We start from the raw sequence: 12,756 nt of genomic DNA, 5'->3' as shown, positions 1-12,756 counted from the left end.
GACATGTGAAACAATTAGGATGTTCTCCCTTGTCTAGAAATAAAATAATTAGTGATCTTTGTGCTGTTATCTGCACAACCACCAACATATGCTCAGCCTTGTACTATAGGCTATCAAGCCAAATCACAGCTAGTTTCTTTCACCAGCAATTGAACGGCTTTTAGATTCATCTTGAAAAAGTTGTAACAATTCCAATTTTTATGCTATTTTGTTTTTTGCCTTAACTTACAAAATAAGTTCCATGAAGTTCCTTCAGCATCTACCCTTTGAAATAATAAAACAACAGCAACAAAAACTAGATATCTTGCCAGCTGCATTTTCCTCATTACCCATAACATCATTTATGTTGTTACTCATGCCTCTTCCTTTTCCTTTTCCTTTTCCTTTTCCTTTTCCTTTTCCTTTTCCTTTTCCTTTTTAACATTTGCTGAAAGAAAATTTTGTAATAGTCTATTGCCAACACAACCACCATAGCTTTAAAATCATAGTTTCATGGAAGTTTTTTTTTGTTTTTTTTTTCCTAGACTAGAGAGGCTCAGAAATCAGGAGGTTAGCAGGGCAATATCAAGTTGAAGGTTGGCAATTCATTTGGGGCAATATTAAATCATGACAAAGCTCAAACACAAAGATCAAAGTTCAATTATAAAGTAGTTCTAAAAGAGAAGATTTATATATTATTTTTCTAGCTTATTAGTGCAGATTCTGTAAATTCTGAGAATATTTCAATTCCAAGGAACTGCCCTAGCATATAAATTTGAACACAGTTATTCTTGAAATAACACTGTTAAAATGGCAGGCCTGAAACATGCCTATTTGCTCCTTCTAGGTTTGCATGCATGTGTGGAAATACACAAACAAATTGTGCATATAGTCCCCCATATATGTTACACAGAAATGAGTCAAAATTCTTTTATTCCAAAGATATTTTGTGTAAGTAGCAGTGAGATGTAACTATGAGGGATGACAATCTTCATGGGATTTCTCACTAGAGCATGAAAATCCCCATGCACCAGCCCACTGCAACAAGTGGAGCCAGTGTGCTTCACGTTCAGGCTTCTCATAAGCAAAACACTAAAAAGCAAATGGGACAGCAATGACAAAAATAACTTTTTGTCATATAAAGCAGCAGTTCATTCTCAGATTACCATACAACTAACTTTTACAGCCTGGTTGCATTCTCTTGTTTGATTATCATCCTCCTATTCCTTATTCCTCCCATTTGACAAAAACATACTTTTTTTTTTTTACTACAGATATTTCCTACATTCTACATGAACAAAGTTTTCTTAAGAGTTAAATGACAATCACATAATTTCTAGATTTTCTGATAATACTGTTGGCAGAACAAAGTACCCCAGGAGATCAAACTGCTATTTAATTTTGAAGCCTGTATTCCCAAATTTGGTTAATGCAGAGAAATGTGTCGAGTCTTCTGGCCAAGTGTATACACATCAGTGACTAACAGCTCACAGAACTGTGTTTAAGTGAACTTACCACCTTAAAATGTATTTACTCATGACTATAATTTACGTGTTAAATTTATTGGAGTTTTGGTTCCAATGTGACATACAATGTAAAAAATCAATATAGATTTGAGAGCTTTATAGTGCCCCTGGCAAATATGAATAGCACTTGATGAAAAGTGAAGGTTTTCACAGCACCTACAGTGCCACTGCTTTGGAGTAATTAACACCACACGCTTCGTAGATATTTATATCAATTCTTCACTAGCACACAGAACAGTCCTTTGTCAGAAATTCGGTACCAAGATGTCCTGCAAGGCTTTAGACACACTTTTATTATGAGCCCCTATTTTAAGGGATTTACAATTCTGACAGAAGCATTTCCCTATGGGATAAAAGTTAGTACGTGTGTTCTCAGAGCTGAAGGAATTTTGCTCTTGTAAAAATTGCTTAACATTTTTTTCCCCTAAGAAACAAGCAAATAAATAGTTTTGATAGGTTTCTGCAACCAGTTCATTTACCTTTAGAAAAATAAATAGATGCATTTTATAATACAAAATTTGGCAGGCTCTTAATTTTTAATCTGGATGGTTGTATTTTGTGATTTAAAAATATTCTAATGTGAGCCTAAAAATTAACATTTAAAAGTGGTCTATGTATAAGCACTGCAACTGCATTTTCATAACATTTTAACAGATTAAGGGATAAACTCTGGTGAAGACAATGAAGGAACCTTATCAAATGTGCATTTCACATAGACTTACCGTAGATTGGAATTAAGCCGTGTTAACGAATCCTGCCTCATTTGCATGGCCAAAACCTAATCCTAATGAAACTGCACGGTAGATAACTAACATATTTCTTTAGGGTAACATTAGTTTGGTAATAAAATTGTACTGGGTACCAATTCTGAGTTACTGTGCCACAAATCATGCATCTTGTTTTTCTGTAGAAGAGTATCCCAGGTAGAATCAAGCTATGTTTATGAATTGAGAGCTTAATGCAAGTGTAGCCAAAACCAAATGCATCTGGCTTTCCTAGAGAGATATATTAGAGGATGGATTTGAGTTATGCTAATGAATCTGGATTTGTTAGCAGGGATCACATCTGATCCGTATGTAACACCGCAGGAGATTCATCAGCCACACTTTATTAAACTAAAAAAAAACACCCTTAAATCCAGAAATTAAAAGACTATAAATTACTACTCTATTACTGTAATAACTGAAACAAACTAATATGATGCATTAAAATCCCACCCTAAAACAACACGGTACTTCAAAGAGGTGAAACCCTTCTATGTATTGAAATCAAACACTATGAATGTTTAAGGACAGATCCTGAAAGTTTGGTGTGTGAGACTGTGAACACACTCACAGACACGTGTGTATCTATGACACTTTTTAAAGTGCCTGTGGATGCTAGAAGCAGAAGCCCACCATTAAGGCACATAATGGTTTCACATATTGAAGACTTCCTTAGAGGAAGAAACATCGTGTTGAGCATTTTTGCATGTATCTAAAACATACAAAGTTAATTCATAAAATCTCCTCTTTCTCTTCAGACATGGGCCCAGCTGGTGTTTAACTCTTGTGGCTGCTTCAGCTTGTGCTGGCCGAGGTCAATCTCTTGGCTCAGGACAGACAAGTTTAATACACACTAGCAACACCCTTTGCCATTTTTGACGCACCACTGGAAAGCTCACACTCCAGAGACTGACAGGGGCTGCTGGCAAAATGCCTTTTTCTAGTCAATTTGCATGTGCAGTTGTGGGTTTCACACATAATAATTTGGGAGTGCGTAAATTTTTAAAGCATCATTCCAGACAATATTTGAAAACATGGCTTTACTTGATTATTAGTGGTCAGTACGCTACTGCCTTCAAGTTAACTACCAGATTTTTAGGAAAATACTTCTTGGATAATCTAGCAAACACTTTTTATCAAGGAAGCCATTTTTTAAAAATATATAAAAGTGTTGTCTGACCAACTTAGTAAGAAAATGGAACAGGAAAAAATCACAGTTTCAAAGCATTTATTATTCACTGGCACATATTTAAAATAGTTAAAATGTATTTAAAATAGTTAAAAATGTATTTTGTTGGCAAGTTAGAAAAGTAATGAGAAGACAGCAGAAAGTTTTCCAGCCTGCCCTAGAAAACAAATTAGCCAGCACAGCATCTGAAGTTCCCATTGCTTATTTTAAATACCAAACTATATCAGCATTCTCTTCTTAAAAAGAAATGGAGTGGTGCAGCATGTTGATTTGCATGGTGCATGGTGAGTGACTGTACTAAGTGGAGGGGCTTCTACCACATGCACAGGAAAGCAAAAAAAATTGAAGAAGCAGTCAGTTAGCACAGAGGTACAGGGAACCATATGCTGATTTTTTTTTCTTTACAGTTCAGCTGTCTAAATTTTCCGAGAAACAGCAACAAAACCATATCTAAGAAGTATTTGTCTAATGCACATATGTTTTTAACTGAGGATGAAAGAGGAAAATTAATACGTCAATTTTTATTTTTTATTCCAAAAAGTATAAAAGAGAACACACCTTTGATGAGCCCCTTTTCTTGCAATGTTTTCAAGGAGGGTCTTCGAGAGATAAACTTCTTTAATCTGCTCTTAACTCGGTTTCTGTCATTTGAGTCAGAAGCACTGTAGTTCAATCTGAAAACTAAAGGAAAACAAAATAAAAAGCTTCAGTGAAATTTTATTTTATTTTTTAAGTAGTAATAGTTTGCTCAAATATTCTTGGAAAACAATGGCCCAAACCACCCTAATAAAGTCATGCAGTAGGTCAGGAGTGTAGCTGGTTGGATAGTACAGAGCATCTGATTAATACTTTTGTGAATAAACGTGATGAGTTCACTCTGCTGGTTAGTCACAAAGTTGTATTATTTATTGCCTATAAGTATTTGGATGGCTACCAGTTTACTCATGAAACGTTCTGGAATCCCACAAGTTTCACATGGATGATTTTTCAACTAAAAGTCCAGACTCGAAGTGCGCTATGCACTATTAGCTATATACTGCTCGCTATGAAAGAGGACGGATGGTTACACCACTAGTGAAGGACTGAGTTCTCTTGCCAAGATGGATTAAGCGTTATATATATATTTAATGCAGTTATAGAAAACATGGCTGCATGCCATGAAATGTGTGCAAGATGCATTAATTTATGGAAAGAAAAGTATTCCCGTCCTAATGATTATATTTTATTATATTTAGGCATTTACCAAACTGAGAAACATTTTGAGCTCAATTTATTCCTGCTCTGTGTCAAAAAAGACATAGAACCCAGCTGCAGAAAATCCCCTAGAGGAAATTTCAAAGGCATAAATTTAACTTCTTCTGTGCTGAGGTGCTTACAGGGCACCATCACAGCTAAGAAAATAGGCTGTGTTAGTAGCAAGGAGAAACTCAAGGCTGGATGCTCCAGAGGAAACTGAGACGCCATATGCTTCCCTGAAGAAGCAGATTTTTAGATTTGTGGCAAACCACCTGAGCCTCAGCACCCTTGACTAGCTAACCTAGTCCTGGGCTCTCTTGCCCCAGTGCCAAGCAGGACAACGGGGTAGCCAGAGCTGTACGGCTTCCCTTGGCAAGGACCTCCATGCGAGAGAGGGGAGAATAGCTTTCCATTTTCTCTTGAAAATTAATTAATTAAAAATCCACCAAAGCTGAGTATTCTCCACAAGCTGATCTTGCAAGTGTTGATCCATTGTCTCTTCTGTTGAACTTCCAAGTAGTGTCCTTGATAATGCAGCTGCAGAGATACTCCTCCATCTCCCCTACCCAGAATGAATATCTCCTATAATGCAGTGATCTTTGTGTAGAGGATCCAGGGGAAGAGATTTTCAAAAAGCAAATTATGATCAAAATTATTGGGCTATTTTATAGCACGAAGTTTTGCATAAGGTATAAACAGAGCCAGAATGTTTAAAGGTGCACAATTATAAAACAATGGCAAGCTAAAATAACTGGTTAAGCAACAGTAACAGCCCTGGAATATTGTGGTTTACATTACAAATCTGATTTTAACAGCCAAACTTATAAAATGGTTTACGCTTTGCTGTTGTCAAGGGAGAAAAACTTGCCAAATTGTTCATTTTAAGTAAATAGAACATAGCCAATTAAGGAAAGCAATATTTAAACACATGCCTATGATGATCAGAGCATAGTTTGCTTCTGATTTCACTACTGATTTTAACAGAAGAGTGCTCCATTTTCCCACAGCACTAAAATGACCCCACACATACTTCCACAAACTAGTAATCACACAGGACAAATAAAAGGACACTTTACTGGAAAATACACAGCTTGGTACAATAATCCATCACTTATGAAAAATAGAATTCACATTTTTTAATGGTAGCATTCTTGGAGTGATATATCATAGAATATAAAGATTAGCATTCAATTGATGGCTGGTGCTTTTTTAACATTATAGTTGAGGACTTTTTGTTCAAAATTGAGCAATCCTTGGCAGAGACAAGCTAAAATTCCAAGTCACTTGGCTGTGCTATAAAAAGAACAACAAATGGATGTTTCTAATTCTGCATCTTAATGGTACTTTGAAACAGTGAAGTGAATTGTATTTAGTTTTGGGACTCTCTTGTTGCTTTGGGTCATTCTGTCCATATCAATTCACATGTAGGTTTGCTTTTTCCTGACTTCCAGTGTGAAGCTTCCCAGTTCCAAATGATGCAGGACTGAAAATATCTCTTAACTCAGTTAAGAGGCCTGCCACATTTCCCATTCTGCAGGACTCTGAAAAACTTTATGCCCACTTGAACTACATTCTTAGCTCTAATTATACGCCAAATTTGTTAAGATATTTTAACTGAAGTAAACATGATCACACTGTGAATGGTAGGGTGGAGGAATCTATGGTTTGATAGCAGGGTAAAGATCCTCCTGCTTAGAAAGATGAATTAACCCAGATGGAAGTTTTATACCTAAAACAGGAATTATGGTGTTAAAAACATGTCTAGATATAGGAATAATTATTGTCATGGATGCTTTTGTATGTTATATGTTGTATTGTATAGCACATAGCTAAAAACAGCAGCAAAGCTGATTCTGATGATTTTCTTATTCTATTAAACATGTGAGTCACCAGAGGGAAACTCCAAACCTCCCAGAAATTCAAGGGTTTAGATAGCATGTTCCAAAACCAAGCTTAGCCAGAAATATTCATGTTGGGATCTCATTTACAAATAGCCTTTTTCTTGCCAAACCATTCTTCTCGCGATATCCCCACATTAAAATGACTTTGCTATTATATTTAGAAATAAAAAGAGCACCAAATGTTACTTCCAAGAGACAAAAACATGTTCTGTTATAAAACTGAAAAAACATAATAATAATTATATATAATATATATACATACAAATATATATATATATAGTAGTACCTTCCTTTAAAATTTTCAAGTTCTGTATTTGGCCATGAGTCTTCCCTGAAAGTGAGCTGGCAAACTTCAGACAACATAAAAAAAGTGTAAAGCAGTTCCACGCAGAAGAAAGACAGGACACTTAAGGACCTAAGTACAAAATGATAGGAAATAAATCTACTGCTTGTTCTCAAATCCCCTGGCATAAACTACATAGGTGTGCCATTTGATTGATTGTACTGAATGAACTCATATCCTCAATTCTGAAGCTATTCACTTTGACAGAGCCACATAAGTGCCTCAAAATCAACATAGAACAGAAGCATAATTCCTGTCCCTTTACACAGACTCTTCACTTAAGTATTTTTTTATATCTTACTAATAACTTTTGAGACAGAAAAAGAAAACACGTTCTTGCTGGGCCAGGGCATTTTTACAGTACATGTAGGTAGGAACCCAACTGCAAGTTCAATATTATGCTAACTCTCCTGTTGGAAATAGGTACAGGACACTTAAACCCACCAGCAAAAAACATAATATGAGCATAGGCTGGCTTTCACATTTGGCTGGGAATTAGCTAGGACCCTTCAGATGTAAAACAAACAAATAAACAAACAAACCATTTCTGATTTCTTTGGTCACTTTAAGTGTTTATTTATTCCAGAGGTATTAATAGACAAATGAAAACAAAAAGCAAGTTATTTTCCTCAGGCAATTTGCTATCTGCTATAATATACCATATTTTATGGTATATTAAATCACAACAGCTTATCACATTTGTGAAGTGTCCTACAGAACAGGTACAAAAAGAAAATAGTATAAATAGAGCATTAGGCAATAAAAGAAATAACGTATTTGTGCCTCTTGGTGTTAAATACCATCGTAAGAAAACTGGCTGAATTAGGAAGGATAACTAGAGGCTAAATTCTCTGGAAAAAGGAAAAAAAAAAAAAGGAAAAAAAAAAAAAAAAAAAAACACACCTAAATCAAGATAATAACTAACCTGTCTTTTGGGGAGCCCTATATAAATCCCCTGAACACTTATTCAACAGCAAAAAAATCCTAAAAATATATGCAGCTTTTACACAAGAACACAGGAGAAAGGAAGGAATTAATGCATTGCCCTATGCCTCACACCATTCTGCAAAAATAGCACCATCAGAGTCAATGAAAGTTTTGTGATGTACAGACAAAATGTGAGCCTGATTTGAATGCACTACATTGTCTGTATGATGCAGTGATAATAAAAATATTAAAGTATTTGCAAGGTGAAGTTGTGAAGGCCTTTCTCTATGATTTTGGCATGGGCACAACTAAAAGAACCAGGCGAGACTATAACCCTTTCAGGGCAAGGATCAAAATTTTAAAGAGATTACTTTCTGTGAATTTAGTAGAGAAAATAAAACACAAATCATGTACCTAGACAATATATTTCTAGCAGACTGTTTTTCCTGGGTGTGACATTCTAGGCAGAAAGTAAAATGTTTTAATATGTCCTAAACAGCAACATATTTCATTGGCAAGGTTTCCTAACTCCATGTAACATGATCTCACACTCCTTCCAACGACTTTTATTTCACTCTTAATTTACAAAACATTTATACTAAATCCCGAGGGTTTACCTATGATTAATTCCTGCCAGGTACAGTATATCTGAACACTTCTAACATGTGTTGAAAGCATTGGTTTTTGAAGAACTATCCATTAATGACTTTCTGAACTGTGACAATGGATATTGACAGTGCTTGTCAGACTAAAGCACTATTGATTGTCTCACATCATGTGTATAGCAAAACCAATTTCTCTCAAGTACCTCTTCCTAACTGAAATACATTATTATGGTGTCTGTCTGTTTATTATAACACCCAAAATTATTGTATGTAATTCATTTGGAAAGGACTCGTACAGATTGAAGAGCAGCAGTGGGAATGGGTAAGGCATTAAGAAATTCAAATAGCTTCACATTAGTTTCTTCTCTTCCACTAGTCTTGTTCTCCAGATAAAAACAGAACAACTAGTCTGGACTGAGCACAGGTTTTTTTTTTTTTTTTTTTTTAACACTCTTGAGGACTTCAAAGCCTCAGGAAGTTCTTAGAAATAGAGATGACTTGTACCATAACAACACCCATGGTTACAATTTAATAACTCTTTTTACAAGGAATAATAAAAGGGACAAGCTTGATCATTCAAAATCCAGAATACACTGATCAAAAACCTAGATGCAACTATCTTAAAACACAAGAAAAGATCCATGGGTTTAGCTGTGATCTCACATATCTTGAACTAATTATTTTTAAAACATTTTACAGACTTATGTCCAGAGTCCTCATCAGCATCTTGCAGGACTGAATCAAAGCTGAGATGGCTGGATGGAGGTAGAAGTAAATAGGTCTCTTCAGTTTTGGATAATGAAAGTGCCAGTCTAACAGGAGTAACATCACATGTGAAAAAAAAAAATAAAATAAAATAATAAAATAAAATAAAATAAAATAAAATAAAATACTTAATTCATTAACTAATTTCAAGGAATAGGAATGTTTAATTGCTAAGAATGTCTCATCCTTCCCAAGAAATACACAAGTAACATGCAGAGGCGTATGACTATGCCTACATTCCAGGAGACATTGTAACTTAAAAATATATAATGACTCATGACTTTAACTTTTATTGGACTTCATTGGAACTCAGAATTCAATGTCATTTTCATATTTTCTTGGCCTGCAGCTGAGGTAAAACTACTTGTAGTCCTTTAGGGGATGAGCAGCATGCATTATCATCTGTATAAGTGGTCAGTGTTTCAGCCAGCACCAAAGTTTTGATGCTGATAAAACCAAGTCACTGCCTCCTTCCTTTTTTTTGTGATCTTCTGAGATGGAGTCGATAAAGCCTGTTCACTAGGGATAATGAATTCACTACACCTACTTTATTGAGCTAAAGACTTTTGTCAGTCATCCTATTTTATTCCTTTGGGAAGTTCCCGGGCAGGTCTCACGAGTTATCCCCACACTATAATTATTGTATCTTTTTTGCAAAAGAGCAAAATGAAAGACAAAAGCATAGTTTGCTTGGAGGCATTACACAAATGACTGGTGGGGAAAATACAGAAATCAGGCGTTACCCCCAATCCCTATGTTTATGATAAGCTTTCAAATTACAGGTTTTGTGACTACAGAGCTTAGACTTGAGAACTGCAGCATCAGATGACAGACTGGGTATCATTGGCCAGGAGATGCTAGGAAGATTTTGTTTTCATGGGCACCAAAGGACCTGGGGTAATTCAAGTTTATGGTCTTAAAACAGATATTTGCCACAGCAACTATATCTGCATTTGCAAATGTTTATGAAGCATGCTCAGAAATAAACAATACGAAAAGGAAAACAGTGATTATATAGTGCAAATAATTTTGCTGTAATATGACCGCCGAACAACTTAAGTGCTCAGTATTGTCATTATACTTTGTGAAATTTGTGTGCATTAGCAGTAAAGATTCAATAAAATGACTGTATAACTCATATTTTGCGTCATGTGCTGATGCATATAAACTTTTAAAAAATTTTGTCTCTCACTAATAATAAATGGAAATAAATGAATAGTGTGTATAAAAATATCATTGCACACTTACATGGTGAAACAAAATGGCACTCCCCCTGCAGATTTTCTTAACGGCATTTGTAGCTAAATATTTAGAAAAGTAAGGTAATATGTCTGAGTATGTCTTGGATTTTTAAAGGAAGATCATACCAGACTAACTTGATATCATTCTTTAATATTTTTTTTGTTGTTTTTTTGTTTTAATAAAAGGGAAATGCAATAGGCCAAATCTATCTGAACTCCAGTTGTACATCTGATATGATGCCAAATGGGAAACTATCAGTTAAACTAGAGAAGATGGAGAGAACTGAAACAGTAACTGTGAAGTGACTAAATAAGGTATTAAAATGAGCTTTGTTGAAAGAAGACCTACTGTATCAAAAGAAAGTTACCAGTGCAAGCCCTTAAATATTCTTGGAACCGATCTTTGTGTTTTCATTAATGACTTCAACATAAAAAGTGGGAGCATTCAAAAGTACTTGTTGGTGACTCACAGCTGGGAAGCATCATCAGCTCAGACACAAATCAGGACATGATACAAAATTTTAGTGACTTTGAGACTGGAAGCTGGAGAAACTGATTAGACCTAATACTACCAAATGCACTGTCACAGAGGGATTAATACAAAATATTTCTGCTACAAACTGAAAACTCGGCGGTTGGAAACATGAAAGTAAGTGAGATACCTGGGTGGATTAATTGGTCATAAGTTCACTGAGCTATTTATGAAAAGCAAGCATAAATAAAGCCAGGGGGAGAGGAGAAAGTACAAACTTGCTGCTCGAGGCATTGATGAACCTCTACATGGGTGCAACCTCAGAGACTGATGTGCACAAGTTGAATTCAAGGCAGACAAGGTGTAGGCAATGCTGTGGGAACCACCAGGAGAAGAGGCTGCTTAGCTCCTGGAAGTGGACAGGGATCTTGGCAAGCTTGGCCAGCTAGAAAACGGCTGAGAAAGGCTGTGATTGTTCTCTCCAAATATGTTCGTGGGGGTAGGAAAAGGAGCAGGAGATGAAAACAGGACAGCAGGGAGGGAGAAGAGCTGTTTAAACTGAAGAACAATGTTGGCACAAGAATAAATGAGTATGAACTGGCCATAATATGAATTTCTAAAACACCCTTTCAAAGAAGCCATGGTAGCAAATAAAACTAAAAGAATTTAAGATGAAGTTTAATAAATTTATGAAAGAGGACACAGAGCGTGGCACCTTGTGATAGGAGGGACTGGACTAGATCACCCAGGACATGCCAATCCTTTCTTTTCACATTTTTTTTTTAGCATTGTCACAATATTAGAAATGCTATTATCCGCACTTACTTGAATATAAAAACCACAACGCCAGAAATCAATGAGTTTGCTTTATTCATACAGTATGACCAGTTTATGTTCATCTAATGTAAAACATGTGGGACTTGGATGAAAGATGCTGCAACACACAAAATCAGGCTGCTGGGACTCTAGGAAGAGAGAGTACAGCATGCGTGGGGAGGGGAAAACGCTCTCGATGAGCCTGTACCAGGGATTAGGACTAGACACAGTCAGTTTGCACAGGGAGCACAGTTTGGTAGGAGCACAGACCACTATGGACATGTCTGGTCTTGAGCCTCCTTTGGTAGCCACTTTCTGTATCTCTTCAGGTAAAGAGTTATCTGGCCACAGAAAAATATGGGCAAAGGTCAGAAGGGCAAGGGAGAAGCCTTTTGTATTTGGTGTACTTCTTACCTTTCTCAGGAAAGGGAATTTGCTAATTTCCTAGGGAAATATTCAATAACTCAGGTGGTTATACATATAGGACTTGAATAGCAGCTCTGCACTTCACTACCTGATTTCCAGTGTTTTCAGCCATAGAATCTCATCCAACTCATATAAAGTGCAATAGTTTCAGAGAAAAAGAAAAAGAAAAAAAAGTAGTATTTGGTAGTATTTGATTTGTTTGATTTAAAGACTATTGAAGTCGACATACATGCTATCAAAATATTATTTAAGCAGACTTCCTAAAAGAAAACAAACATGCAATTAAAGGTTGAGGAAGATAGAGCAAGGAACTAGAGATTATTTCCAGATCAAGTTGAACCAGTAATTTACAACAACCAATGCATTTTCAACTTTTTTTTTTTTTTTTTTTGAATACAAAGTTCTGTTTGTTTTCTTCTCTTGTGGAATACATCAGTAACTTTCAAGTCTTTAAGCTTACCTCCCGACTGAGTTAGTACAAATAAAAAAAAAAAATTAAACAAACACTTTTCAACCTTTTGCACATAATGTGAATAGTCATAATTTGCATTAAATTGCTCAGACAA

The 12,756-nt window shown here is 35.7% G+C and overlaps 1 protein-coding gene across 1 annotated transcript in view; it reads right to left on the bottom strand.

The window, feature by feature from the left end:
• Positions 1-12,756, bottom strand: part of ARHGAP15 (Rho GTPase activating protein 15) — a gene marked incomplete at its 3' end in the record, with an annotated part of 333,310 nt that overhangs the window by 132,450 nt on the left and 188,104 nt on the right. Inside the window, exon 9 of the mRNA XM_084289199.1 lies at positions 4,017-4,139. Coding sequence (XP_084145325.1) covers positions 4,017-4,139 — 123 coding nt within the window. The remainder of the gene's footprint in view (positions 1-4,016; positions 4,140-12,756) is intronic.

The sequence above is a fragment of the Netta rufina genome (genome assembly GCF_964035555.1).
Source record: "Netta rufina genome assembly, chromosome: 6".
Lineage (NCBI taxonomy): Eukaryota > Metazoa > Chordata > Aves > Anseriformes > Anatidae > Netta > Netta rufina.
The sequence above is the reverse complement of the archived record's forward strand: the minus strand, read 5'-3'. Positions and strand labels throughout refer to the sequence as shown.